This window comes from Lycorma delicatula, chromosome 3, assembly GCF_047948215.1.
Source record: "Lycorma delicatula isolate Av1 chromosome 3, ASM4794821v1, whole genome shotgun sequence".
Classification (NCBI taxonomy): Eukaryota; Metazoa; Arthropoda; class Insecta; order Hemiptera; family Fulgoridae; genus Lycorma; species Lycorma delicatula.
The window spans coordinates 104,751,894-104,767,387 of record NC_134457.1 but is presented as its reverse complement, the minus strand read 5'-3'; the positions used below and the strand labels follow the sequence as shown (position 1 = coordinate 104,767,387).

Here is a 15,494-nt window from a genome sequence, read left to right as displayed (position 1 = left end):
CCACACTGCACTCACTAGCAATCTTTCTTCGAGTCATTTGTGTGTGTTGGAACAGAACAACAATTTGACTGTTTTCAAGGGGTTATATCCATTGTATTAACTAGAAATGAATAACAAACTTATATCAGAAACTTACAAGGTCACAAAAAACTAATTGACAATGAATTATAAAAGCACAAAAACAACTAATTCTGTTTGTATATGAACTAACAACATAACCTGAAAACCCAAAAACCAAGCAGTCTGCAACAGAATGAAAATAATTCCCTTTGTTCAGATTAATTTGTTCGCTACTGTATTAGATGAATTAACCTTCAAATAAACAATTTTTTGCATACAGAGTTTTATTTTAACCTTGGATCTTCACTTATCAAAATCTTTTGATCTGGTCAATTTTAAAATTCTGTTGAAAAATTAAAGGCAATAGGTAGTTCCTTTCAATAGGAAATGACCTAGTCCCAGTTAAGGTCATTTCAGTTTGCTGGAATTTAATCTTCATTGAATGGTTATAAACGGATATCTGTTGCCTTAAAGAAATTTATTCTTTTTATTATTTGAAGAATATTTGATAAATTAAATTCAGACTTCAAGAAAAAACAGTGTTAAAAGTAAAAGGGTTTTGGAAGGAATTTGGAATCTGACTGCTGCTAAAATAATATGGTAACAAGTTATAAACGGAAGATTGGTAAAAAATCATTAGAAAGTAATTTTAAAAAAATTATCCAATTTTTTTCTCAAGATAATATCTCAGGAATTGAAGCTAATGCCGGGTTAAATGAAGCTGTTTCTTTAACTAAGGATTTAAATTTTGAGGTTGATGCTATAGAAATATATATGAATTGTTAAACTCGTGCGATCAGGTGTTCCACACTTGATGATTTTATTTAAATTCAAAATAATTTGCCATTGAAAAATAAGATGAACCTGAATTTGTAGTACAAGAGAAGATAATGACTATTCTGAAATTACTGAATAATTTTTATCATTGAAAGAAAAATGAAAATTCTAAAGAAATTGATTGATTGATTTAGCAGCAAGTTGAATCAATTAGGGAAGGGAAACAACAGACGACTAGTAGGAAATCTTAAGAAAAAAGAAAAAGTCATATCCCAGAATTTTATGCATGATTACATAAGATCACTAATTCTGCTCTTACCTAATCAAGAGGGCAAATCATAAACTGAACTACAGGTGGATTCTTTTTTGAAATCCCTCTTGAATTTTTTGCTACAGATGTCATAGACCAAGGAATAAATTAAGAGTAGAATTTCAGGGTATGATTATCAATTTAAAATTAATATTTGATTTTTCACTATAATTTTTGCATATAATTTGCTTTAGATAAACGAGAGAATTTTAAAATTACAAACATAGAGCTAGCATTTATTTAAAATTTCATAAAAAATACTTACAGACATCCTCAAACCAGCAACTTTACCATTTACATCAAAAAATGGACAAATGCGTGGGTCATTATCAAAACAGAATAACTTCACGTTGAAACGTGGGTGAGATTCTTTTGTATCAATAAATGGTGGATTACTTTCCTCAGCTTCCTTTATAGAAAATGGTAGTTTATAAAACCCATCCACAAACTGTACAGGAAATTTACCTGTATAGATCAGAAATTCATTATTAATTAACTATTAAATTATTATTAAAATTCATTGTTAATTAACAGTAATTAATTACATTAAATAAATAGAATTTTGGAATCTGCATGGTAAATAAATATTTATAAATGTATCCTAACTTATTTTCATTATTAAAATCAAATGAAAAATTTAATAATAAATTTTTATAGATTTACAAACTTTCACAGTAGCTGTACTAGTATTGTAATATGTTTTTGATGTATCGATTTTTATCACAGGCATTATTTCAATATAAATGTTATAAATCTTTGTTAGGATAAATATATTTAAAAAAATAAGATAAAGTTAAAATAAAAATGCTTTAAAATAACAAAACAATAAAAAAATAAATAAAAAAACAAAAATGAATGACAGGAATTAAATAAAAGATTTGAAATTAAAACTATTTATAAATTTGGATGCAGCAACATGGCTAATAAAGTTTGTATTGAGAAACTAAACAAAAAATTTCTTATAAGACATAAATAACATAGAAGATTACGACATAAGAGAATTAGGCAATACATATAAAAATAAAAGAAATATAAATTTGTAATTGTAGAGAATGACTGACATATAATAGAAAACTGATGTACTGATCAAACAGAGAAATGTTAATCAATAAACTTGCAAGTAACATTTTACAACATAAAGAAAAATACTGTACAAATAATAGCAGGTTATTGCAACTATGTATTGTACACAATACATACACTGTAAATGTAATGTAAAACCAATAGAGTTAATTGACAATTGTATACTAAACATTAAACTTGATTTCTTTGTTATCAGTCTAACTATAAATAAAAAATAAATTGACAAAACTAGTCAAAAAAAAAAATTGGTTTATTTGATAATAAAATTTAAAAAAAACATGAAGATCAAATTGAATACAAACTTCATGAAATTTCTTGAGAAAACATTTTTTTGTAAAATGAAACTTATTACAAAAATACTATTTAAAAAACTTTGTTGTAAAAACTTACTGTTGAACTTACAATTCATAATAATAGACTGATGTTAGTTTTTTGGCAAAATACAAATAATAATGAGATACTCTCAACAAATAATATGGATTAATAATGTAGCTTGATGTACTTACCTAAAAAACCAGTCCATTCAGTATCGATATTCCTACCTAAAAATTATTGAAGTAAAATAGATAAGTTTCTAAAAATAATGTTTTAATATAAAAATGAATGATATTAAAATGATCTTTCATTAATTTATTTATTTCATTGAATAATAAAAAACTATTTATATTACATCTATGGCTAATTTATAAAATTATTATATAATTATTAATGTTAACATGAGTCAACTGTTGGCTAATTGAAAGGGTATTTTAATTTAGTGTCATAATCAGGGGTAGGGTAGAAAAATGAACTTTATTTAATGTACTTTCAAAAATCAAATGAGCCAAACATACATGTTAATATGCAAAAAAAAAAAAATAGAAGATAAAACAAAAGAACAAACAGAAAACAAAAACTGGAACATAAAAACAAAACGCATGCGCACACGTGTGTAAAAACAAATATGTGTGAAATATTTATATGTGTGTATATACAAATAACTAAAACTCAACAATGCAAATATTACTAATGAACTCCACTGGGTGGATACCACAAATTGGTCTGAACTCGCTGAGAAACTAAAAGAAACCATAAAATTAGGCCAAACTTTGAGAAAGAGAAAACACAAGTGGTGGAACATCGCGTGTGATCAAACTGTCAAGAATAGTATTAGAGCATGGAGTAATCTCAACAATCATAAAACAACTTGAAAATGGCAAGAATTTGTAGAAATAAGGAAAAAGTCCTCCAAAATTATTTGATGAGAAAAACAAAATTATGAAAATAATCAGGTGAAAGAAATAGAACAGGACTTAACCAAGAATAACACCTGAAATTTCTACAAGACATTCAGAGAAAATCTTGCTGGCTAATAGCCTCCTAGCCTGAGCTTCCAATGATCCGATGACTCCCTGAAAACTAACATGAAAAATAACTGGAATTTTAGCCAGATATTTTAATACACTCCTCAACTGCGAAGCACTCTTGGAACAACTTAGGTTTGTAAAACCTACACCAAATCCTGACTCACTTGATCCTGATCCCACCCACACACCAAGAAATTGTAAATATAACCAAATATATGAAAAAAAAACAAGGCTCCTGATGAAGATGGAATTACCGCAGAATTCTGGGAACTGGACCATAAAAACATAACGCTTAAAATTCACAGAATAATATTGGGAAGTCTGGAGAACAGAGAAAATCCTGAAAGAATGGAAGAGTGTCTTGATATACCCACTCCACAAGAAAGAAAACAAGATAGATTCAAACAATTACAGAGGTAACTCACTTCTCCCAGTCACCTATAAGATCCTCTCTAAGGCATCCAAATATCTCTAAGGTCAAAGGTATCCAGATCAGGAAACAGAAAGGAAATAGAATTACCCTCAAATGCTTGGCCTTTGAAGCTGATCTAGCTATATTAACAAATAACAAAGATGAAGCCATTTTTGCATTGGAGAAACTGCATGAAATACTCTCTCTGTATACCCTTTTAGTTAGTTTTATGTAAGAATTATAAAAATATGACTGCATTTAAGAATTATTACAGCGAAAAATTAGAACATTCTTAAAAAGGTTTTCCATTTTAACTAAGTCATAATTTTGTTAATTTTTTTATTTTGTATAATTAAAAAATTATTACTTTTAAAATGAAACAAATAAGACTTATAGAACATGGAATGATTTGATTTGCCAAAATTTTTTTCTATTGTACATAGTAGAAAAACAATAATCTCAGAAGATTATTAAATGTAATTGAAATGATAATAATTTTGGTAAAATCTTCTGTTAGAATATAAATTTGGATCAGTTCATTTTAAGAATAATTATTTTGTACGTCATTGTACTCAGTAAAACCTCCAAATCATTTATTTTCTTACAATAGAACTTACAAAAGGAGCAATCTTTTTCACTCACATTATTCCTAACACATTGAATGTCTATTTTTTATGTGATAATTATTTTTCAGGTTCATGGTGATTAATTTCAATGAAAATACATTACATTTATGTATGACACAATAGCAAAATGCTACTTTTAGCAAAAATAAAAAAGGCCAATGTTCCTTTATTTTTAGGCTTTTTTCACATTTTATGTATAAGTAAGTATAATCCAAATGCTATCTTTAACATATAACAGATCCAGTTGAGTCTTTTCTTGAATAAAGATTTTATGTTGAATCAAGCAAAATGTCCTTACTTGAACAACATTCTATTATATTGTGTTTGCAAAAAAATATTCTTATGGAAAGATCACAGACATTGTGTAACTTGGTTTTTATGAAAACAGTTTCATAAAAAAAAAAAAAAATTGCTTTATTGGAAAACAATTCACCAGATACTGCTGATCATTTCTAACATAACTAAAATTTTCTGTAAACCTTATACATAATATAAGAAGAAAACAGTGTAAGTGGTTTAATGTAATCTTGGTAAACCAGATATATTTCAATTTAACCATGGTACAGTTTTCTTATAAGAAAACATGATTTTCATACACGTTACATGTACTCCAGAGCAGTTTCAAAGCTCACTTCTCAAGAATATTAATAACGGTTCTGCCCAAAGAAAGGTTTTCACATGTCCACCCTCCATTCTGCTTGATTCTGTGCCATGTGTTTCATTTTATAATAACATCCTTCCTTTTTTATATTGTCTACCATTTTCATTTGCCTCTGACCTCTTGCTTTCTTCCCCATTACAAATCCTTCCAATGCTGTCACCAACAGGATGGTGAATAATTATTGTGATAGTATTTATGTCTTCTTTATATTTTCTGGATGCAAATATATTCTGTTTGGACTATGTAAATTTTTTAAGTTATGGTTGTAAACACACTAAGTTATTACTAGTACTGTATTTTGTTTTGCTATTTGAAGGTAACATACAGGGTTATTTTCTAAAAATGCTGGCAGTCTGTTTTTAGAGTAGACTAGTACATATTTATTGTGAATCATTTATTTTTATTGTCTATGGTTGATAAGTATTTTGTCAGTGAATGTAGTGTTATAATTGTTTGTCAGTAGTAACTACTTTATAGTGTTTAATTCTTGATTGTAATTTTCTCTGAACATGTTAATCTGTAGAGCATGTTTCTAAAGACTGTATGTTTGCAGAGTAGTCACTGAGAGAGTCATGTATAAGAGTAAGCAGATTGGAACACTCCAGTATCTTGCTTATAGAAGGTAATATTGATGAAAGTTCAAAAGAATATGGAGGAAACTCCATCGTAAGGTTTTTTAATTAAGTTTGCATGAGATATAATAGTTGAACCAATAAATGTGGTTTCAACAAATTTTGAAACTGTTTATTACCATTATAGTGGTGCTTCCAAAAAAAAAACTGATTTGTTGGCTTAAAATTATTGGGTGAATTTTATACACGGGTTTAATTAATTTATGTGAATGAGTAGTGTTTTACATTTTCTTTGATTTCCTGTGTATAACAGCAAGATGTAACCAACATAGCAATTAACATACTACAAAAAGTCATATTACTAAAAATCATATTTTGTTTTTGTGCAAACATGATGTAGTATGTATTTTTAGAATATAGTAGTGAAACTTTACTCAAAAGATTGTTTATAGGTTTGAGGAGAAGATGATCAAAATTGAGGTAATATTATTAATTTCAAACATTTTGCAAAATGAATAATACAAGTTATTAATTTAATTGTAAATAACTCTCTTGACTATGGCGCAAAAGCTGCTTAGATTCCTTTGTTCTTTGTTTCTTATCAATACAACTAAAGTGTTAATTAATTAATAGATTGATTAAAAAGTTAAGTTGTAATCTCCTTGGTTAACATTTAGCTAGCACTACAATGTAAATCAACACGTGCATGGTGTTAACATTTAGCTAACCAGAAAAAAATGTATTATTCAACCAAGAAAATTTTATATTTTTCCTTTTGACTCTACACTCTCTGCTGATGTAGTCTATGACTATAAGACTGAAGGAATATGCAAAAGAAAATTTCATCATTCAGTGACAACTTATTTTATAATTACATCAATTAGACTCTCCTTTGTTTAAAAAAAATCTGATAAAACTTATTACAATAAATCATAAGATTAAGTTTAACTGAATGAAACTCAAAATTAATTTTAGTTTATTTCAAACTTAATGTTAAAATAATAGTAATAAATGCCTCTAACATACTCTTCAATAATCTTTATTAAATGATGAAGTAAAACATTGAAAAATAGAATTAATTAAATTTAATTAAAATAAAAAATTGAATACTTACGTATAATACCAACTGCGGAGGTTATATCAACACCTAGAAGATAAAAAAAAGAATAAATATTTTACAAATATTCTAACATGATTTAGTTATTCTTGGGCATTACAAGTAGAATAAAAAACAATATTTTAAAGAACTGCTCCATAACTAACCCGTAATTAATATAGGTGATTAAAGCAATGAAATGCAAACAAAGTAAGCAGTAATTATCATTTGTATAGGTAGAATTTCAGTATTTTTCTCTCTTTGGATGTAATGAATCAATGTGTAAAATATTGTGTTTCAGATTGTTAGATGAATGACTATTATTTTGGGTATCAATGTTTCTTATTAGTATTGATAAAGGGGCTTGATTCCTTTATTAAAGGATTTAATGCTAATATGAATTTAAGCAAACTCATACAATTCTAATGTATACAGGTATATGAAATATGCAGATGCACATAATTAAAACAAATTAATTACACTTAAAACAAATTATATAATAAAAGATAGAAGCTATTTATTATTTGATCATGTTATTGTCTACATTAAACAATGGCAAAGAAAATTCAAGCTTTTCTTTAGTTAGTATAAAAAGCCTAACAATAGAAATAATATGTTTTTGCGACTAATAATTTTTTAATTTTATTTGTAATAAATCCATCATGATCATTTGAATGGGTTAATAATTTATAATAGTGGAAGTGGAAAAGACCACTTCTTGCAAGCTAAATGGACTTTGTTGAATTATGTGAAAATTGATTTCTTGTCTGATTTGATAGAAATTGAAGTATTATTTTTTAGGACTAATTGTTGATTTTTTCTTTTTAGAAAGGCACCATATTTATAATCATAAGGACATGAATATGTTAGAATTTTTAGTTTACTAATTATATTGATCTACATGATTTAAATTTATTTATTCTGTCAAACAATAAAATAAAGTTAATGTTAGAAATTATTTGGTAGTGGAATTAAAAGACTTGCTTTACATGAATGGTCTTTCAGGGAAATCATATCTTTATAAGCACATCACTTTTAATATTAAGTATAAATCTACAAGTATATCACTCTTCTAAAAGGATACAATTTATTAGTTTTTATTTTTTTTAAATAGGAACTTAAATTAAAATATATAACACTCTTTACTATAATTTTAATTTTTTTTATATTTATATTTTATAAATGAACTATATAGTCATCTGCAGCCTTGAAATTATATTATAAGCCATTAATAAAAAGAAAAACAGATTTAATTGGATTTTAAACATAATATTGAATTTTTAAAGAAAGTATATTGTACAAAATTCTTAACCGATGAATAGATTTTGTCTGCTTTTAAGAAATAAATATGTTAATGATTATTACTAATTATAATAATTTTTTTCTTTTTTTATGAAAGAACAGGCATTAATAATTATGATCATTAGTCCGGTGAAAATTAGTGGCATATGAAAACATGACATGTCTGACTGGGATTGAACCTGGAACCTCTGCACAAAATATTTAGACAATATCTTCTCAGCCATGGAGGTCAGCAATTAACTTTTATTATTAACAAAACATTAAAAAAAAACTTAAACATTGATGTTAAGAAAATGTAAAAATTGACATAATGTAATAAAATAATATAAAAATCTAATGAAATTGCTGTGCTGTAGAAGTAGGGTAAATTAGAATTTAATCATGCAAGAAATAAATGAACTGATTTAAATAACTACAACCCAAAATGAATAATTAGCCAAGTAAATTAGTACAATGTGCCTCTCAGTGAAACGAATATGATATTCTGAAACCAATGCCTTCATATTCTGTAACTTTGAATAAATGTCTAAGCAATTTTTTGAGCATTTTTTTTTTTTTTAATGATAAACTATACTACTAATTCATACTTTGATGCTTAATGAGCAGTCACTGTGTCATAGACTAAAGAAGAAACATACTTATTATTATAATTAAGTTCAAGAGTAAATGTTATTTTATTAATTTAGCTGTTAGTACAAAAAGGAAAACAAATGTTTTTGAATTTATAAAACTTACCGAATGAAATTAATACAGTGAGCACAAGGCTCTCAGCCAAACAGGAAGCCATTTCTTTTCTACAAAAAAAAAAAAAAAATACAAAATAAAACTTTAAAATATTTCTTTGTTGTGCATGATAATTTAAGTTTTAAAAACTCAAATGAACAGCTTCTCAAACTAAATATTGCATGAGGACAATCTTCTTAAAACTTTTGTTCAGCAGCTTTCTTATTTAATTGAAGTTAATATAATTCATGAATGAAGATAATTCATATTTTTGATATTTCTAACATGTCATGCAAAATATTTAACCTGCTTTTTGCTTTTTTGTGCCTTATTCCTTCCCGAGTTGCATTGTGTATAAGCGTATATAGCAATATTTCATAACGGAAAGGAGTGCATTTATTTGTTGTTTTATCATTTCTGTTCCAATCTTCCTTATAGATGTGACACTTGTAAAACAACCGAGGTGCATAAGGCACCATAGTTGCTGTCAGTAAGATTAATGATGATTAATGATTAATTTCATACTCGATTAGACCAGCTTTTAAAAAGTTCATGTCTTTGTGGTAATTACCCTTTTTATTGAATTCAAAAACTAATAATGCGTCAAGAATAAATCCATCTTCAATCCCTACATGACCTACAATCAACCGTTTTCCTTTGTTACTTGCCGATTTTATACCGGTACATAAATCAGACAGAAAAACCTGTTTAGATGACTTAACGGAAGTGTCAAACCAAACCAGCGGCGGCTCGTAGCTAAAATTAGTGGAGGTGCTGCTCCAGAAAATTTTTTCTGGGCCTTTTCAAGGCCATGGTTAAAGTTTTCTGTAAAATAAAAGAACCGAACAATAATGAATCAAATAGAATAGATGGAAGTAGAATAATAATCGAATTCTGCATTTTATCACATTCAAGAATATGGTACACAATATACGAATACGTATATACCGAATAAATAATAAAATGTCAATATAGATAATATTTTCTAGTATTATTACATAATAACTTAATAAAATGTTGCTTAAAAGATTATAGTCCAATGGTGCTTAATTTAAATTTCTATATACACAGAAACAAATAAATAATTAGTTTTTACTAATTACTTTCTCTTTCACTCTTCCAGCATGTTTTTGGACAGATTTGGCTCTCAAAGAGCCCTTGATTTTCACCATTTTCTGATCACTTCTGAAAAACGAAATAAACTACTTTCATATTCCTTCCACCGATTAAATTAGAAAAGGGAACAATCAAGGAACATATCATACACACGCAGAGTAAAAAAAAAAACTACCTTCCACCAGCACGCCAGGGCAGGCACTAGCGGCACTGTGCTCTCTCTCCCTCGCAGCGTCGCATGTAGCTTCCTATGTTCGCATGTGCATAACAGCCAAATACCACGCCGCTGGAACTGTGAAGCCAACAGTTTCATACAAAGATTTTTGTATCTTTTTCATAAACTGGGGCATGGCTACTGATATTAAGCTTAAGGATTATATATTGTACAAGTATAAAGAAAGAATGAAAGAAAAAAGATTCATTATGTTAAATGTTATCGATAATATCCAGTAGCGATAGGAGGGGGGTGCTGCAGTTCCACAGATCTTATACATGAGCCGCCACTCCACCAAACTTTATTGATTAAATGTTCTTCGTTCACCTTGGTTTCATCCAGATAAAAAATCTTTTTTCCCATTTTTTAAATTATTGTTTATTTTGTTTCAAATATTTCTTTCATCAACTCTTTGTCATCTCTACTAATGGTAAAACTATTTCTACTTTTTTCTGAAAATTTGAAACTTATCGATAAAATAAGGTTTTGTAAATTAGCCCGACTAATTATCGGTAAATCCAGATCACTTTTATTGAGGGTGGGCAACTCTTTAAAAAAGAAACCATGGATTTTGGATCTGACAGTACTTTTATTGAAATCAAATTGAAGTCAAACTGGCCTAAAACGAGTTTTGAACCTTTTCTTTTTTTTGGGTTTGTAAACTACCCGATATTTTTTTCTTTTCAGCTGGAGATCTCTCAATACTTAGAATAGATACACTCGTGAATTCAAATGCAAGTGCTTCTATTAGTTTAATTTCTAAAGTAGGGTATTTTTCGCGAAATTTATTAAAAACACTATGAACTATAGTCTTTTCCCCCGCTTGCTAATATTTTACCTATTCTGTGTTCAACTCTATAACAACGACTCTTGGCTATAGTTATTAAATTTCATGAAACTTAAAAACACTTATATATAAAAACTAATTACTAAAGATGTAATAAAGCAAATAAGTCATTATGATGTTTATTTAAACAAAATTAATGACAAAAACAACCTCACTCAATGTAACGTCTATCACAAGCAGTTATTAAAAACGCCGCAGTTATAGCAGACGGCGTATAACTGTGGACATTGCGCGCGAGAGAGATAAACGTATAGGACGGGTGAAACGGTTAGATAGGCATGTCTTTAAGGAAATATTTCGTATATCTCCTATGCTTACATAGTATGCAGTACATTGTCAGGGTTGTTTAGATAGTTAATAGTGCGGTAAGCCAGCCGTCAGCCTATAAGCACAGACCCACCGGGTTGGTCTAGTGGTTAACGCGTCTTCCCAAATCAGCTGATTTGGAAGTCGAGAGTTACAGCGTTTAAGTCCTAGTAAAGCCAGTTATTTTTACACGGATTTGAATATTAGATCGTGGATACCGGTGTTCTTTGGTGGTTGGGTTTCAATTAACCACACATCTCAGGAATGGTCGAACTGAGAATGTACAAGACTACACTTCATTTACACTCATACATATCATCCTCTGAAGAATTATCTAAACGGTAGTTACCGGAGGCTAAACAGGAAAAAGAAAAAAGCCTATAAGCACAGCAAAACTTCGTTCACTATAAAATAACAATGAAGTTTCACAAGACCAAATATCGTTTTTAAAATAATGCCAGAAATATAATTTGACTGCGTCATAAAACTATAAATAGCTATGATTTATTGCTAATGTTTATATAACATCGTATATGATACGAACCTAATTGCAATTGAAATACTTGCACTAACACACGGAAAGTTTATTTACTCTAGGTCTCAGTAGCTGTTGCTGTTGTTTTATTATTATTTGTATCATCATTACATTGTACTGTTATTATATTGTTTTATTGTGCTACATATGTTGGTGTACATCATTTATGATGCTCATTACTACATATGTTGCAGTATGACCTACTAATAGAGATGTATTATTGTAAATATTTATAATAAATTTAATGTATTTAATAATTGTACTTCATCCAATTTTTTGTTAAGTAACTTGGTTGTATGCATACTGAACTGTGTTGGTAATTAAACCTTGCTACACATATAAGTGAGGTGCTATACCTCATCTCACTGAAGAGCAATGACATATCTTCAACTGACTGGAGCTAATGAAAGTATACTATGTGGATGTCAAACTTCACTAATGTGAAAAAAAAATAAATAAAAAATTGGAGAACTAGAGAAAAAGGTAGACAGAAAATACAGATCCAGTTCCTTTGGCGAACTAATTGAAACTCTATCACTTGTGGAACTGTATATCTCTTTTGTTTCAATGAGTATTAGTTGCTGGTGCTGGAACAGTATTTTCAGCTTAGTGAATTAACACTAGGAAACTACTTAATTCTTCCCTTTACTTTATAAACGAAGATTGGAATGCTGGTTACTCTTAGGGATGACTAAAGCAATTTCAATTGTGGTCAGCTAATGTCAGGTCATCTACAATGATAGGAGTATGTACAATGGATGATCATGTACGAATAGTAGCACCTAACTAACTTCCCCTTGAGTTTTGTGTAATGCTTAGGTATGTTCATTAGGTCCTTGGGTCTTTAGGTAAATAAACATTCCCTGTGCTCCATGTAAAATTTATTGCAGTCAATGAAATTTAATTTGTACATTCCTGCTTTGTTTTTTTTATTATTGTGCAGCTAAATCTTATGGATTTGGGCTTTCTAAACTTTCCTAAAATGTGTAGACAACATGCTTTGTTTTGTGAATTTGTAACTCCAAGGGTTCATGAGTAGACTCATGAACCTTTGGGGCTAATAAAAAAAACATTAATTATTCACCATTCAAGTTTCAGTGCTGTTCTCTTTATAACATAAACATTATTAGTAGAACATAAAGTCACAAGCTCAAAACAATTGAACATTATGAAATCTACATACTGAGTTTTACTACATAGGTCCACCGGGATGGTCTAGTGGTTAACTTGTCATAGCAAATCAGCTGATTTTGAAGTCGAAAGTTTTAAGGTTCAAATCCTTGTAAAGGCAGTTACTTTTATATGGATTTGAATACTAAATGGTGGATACCGGTGTTCTTTGGAGGTGGGGTTTCAATTAATTATACGTCTCAGGAATGGTCAACCTGTGATTGTATAAGACTACACTTCATTTACATTCATACACATCATCCTCATTCATCTTCTGAAGTAATATTTTACATGGTTCCAGAGACTAAATAGAAAAAGAGATTTTGAGTACATACTAAAGGATATTTAGTCTAACTTTGTACAAAGACGTATCAGTTTTTCTTATCATTTTGAAGAGAGGTGCATTCAACAATAGTTTCTTTTATACAACAAGAAGGATAGAATTGAATAATTACACATATGATGCGTATTCATGTAGTGTACCTGCATTATAATTTCAGATTTGTGAAGACAATATTTATACTTTTTTATTCAGTTGCACTTGCAAATATTACTTTAAATGGTTACTTAGACTTATTTTGTAAAAAAAATTAATACTTGTAATTAAAATGTTGTATATTTCTAGAATAATGAAACAAAAATGTTTTAACATCTTTCTCTGCTATGGCTTCACCTAACTGAAATAAATAGTTATAATTTTGTTATATATTACTTGAAGGAATTTGCTGAGTTGAATAATTCCCTAGATAAGTCCATGCATTCTAATATTTTCCTTTAGGTGTTACTATATTCTCCTATCTGATTGAGGGAATTATCTGTAGAATTAGTAGTTTAAGAGGTTTTAAACGACTTGGCTTATGATTACACAACAAAATGAGTATTATGATAGCAAAATTAACTTCTATATAAATAATAATAATAATAATAATAATTTTTAGCCAATTGAAATTTACAAATACGATTTTATTCAACATATTTATCCTTGATGCAGGTAGCAAAAGAAACCTTGAGCGCTACCGGCAAATTCATATCATTACAATAGGATGATTAATAAAAGAACTAATTAAAAATGCAGTATTTAACTAAATAAAAATACATGATTTTGGTAGCGTATACATAAAAATAAAAAAAATATAAAAACTTAAATTGAAAAATTAAGTTAAAATAAAATTCTTTAAAATAACAAACTGCATACATTAAACATGTAATTTAAATTTCTCACAAACACATACTATCTATAGCAAGCGAAATTTACCTGTATTCTTCACAACTGTATAACCTGTATTAGTCTGAGGACACAATTTATCTTCAGGCTTTTTATACCATGTTCATTTTATTTATCATTAACATCTGACTATTACGTTGTATAAAAAAATGAATAACAATAATTTATGATGTATATACAGATGTAAATCTACTAAATAATATTTAGATTTACTTAATTTTTTTCAGTTTTCCGTTAATTTATTGCTTTTCTTTATAAGTCTGTCAAATTTTACTTACATTTTGATGATATATTGCCAGCATTTGTATAACTTACATGCCATTTATCATATAAAAATTCTTTCTGTATCAGAATATAATTTATGCGTGATTTCTATTAGGATATATTTTGGCAATAAACTAAGTAATATGAGAATTGTTTTACTTTTATGTACGAGATGAATAGATTAAACATTATAAAAAATTTTAAAATGTGATGGGTTGAAATGTGTTATTATGGAATATAAAATAATCTTTTACGGGCTATTTCAGTTTGGGAGAGGATCAGAATAAGATCACTTTTCTTAAATTTGTGGTATTGATATTAGAGGAAGGAAAATGTTAGTCATTAAATTTACCTTAATATTTCTAAATTTGTAAAATGAGATAAAATATACAAGAAATTATTAAATGTAGTAATAAATATTTTACTTGAAAAATAATAAAACTATTTACCTAACCTAAATCTCCATTTTTGGCAATTCTACCAGTTGTTCATATGACAATCACCACCCTGATAAAGTCAGTTTCTGCTGCTAATTTAAATACATGAAGCTGAAGATTTATGAATTTTTTCAGATGTAATTCTTAACAGTTATCTATTTTTTATGAAACTGTTTTTAAAAGTAGCTTGATATGATTAAAATGTATGCTGTGCCATTTTAAAAAATATGTATCTCTTCTTGGTCAGAAAAGATTTTTCACCACTTTTTTGCTTGAATGTCATTTAAATAATAATATAATCAGAAACTAATTTACACTTCATATCATTTTTCAATTATTAGATATTCTTATACTTTTCATTATTGTACTTTTTGCTGATGGCACAGGCTTATCCTACTACTATCAACTTAAC

At 28.1% G+C, this 15,494-nt stretch overlaps 1 protein-coding gene across 1 annotated transcript in view; it reads right to left on the bottom strand.

The window, feature by feature from the left end:
• LOC142321181 (uncharacterized) overlaps positions 1 to 15,494 on the bottom strand; it is a 34,208-nt gene that overhangs the window by 13,421 nt on the left and 5,293 nt on the right. The window contains exons 2-5 of the mRNA XM_075359174.1: positions 8,981 to 9,039; positions 6,962 to 6,994; positions 2,737 to 2,772; positions 1,413 to 1,612 (exon numbers count right to left, since the gene is read on the bottom strand). Of these exons, the coding sequence (XP_075215289.1) occupies positions 1,413 to 1,612; positions 2,737 to 2,772; positions 6,962 to 6,994; positions 8,981 to 9,039 (328 nt within the window). The remainder of the gene's footprint in view (positions 1 to 1,412; positions 1,613 to 2,736; positions 2,773 to 6,961; positions 6,995 to 8,980; positions 9,040 to 15,494) is intronic.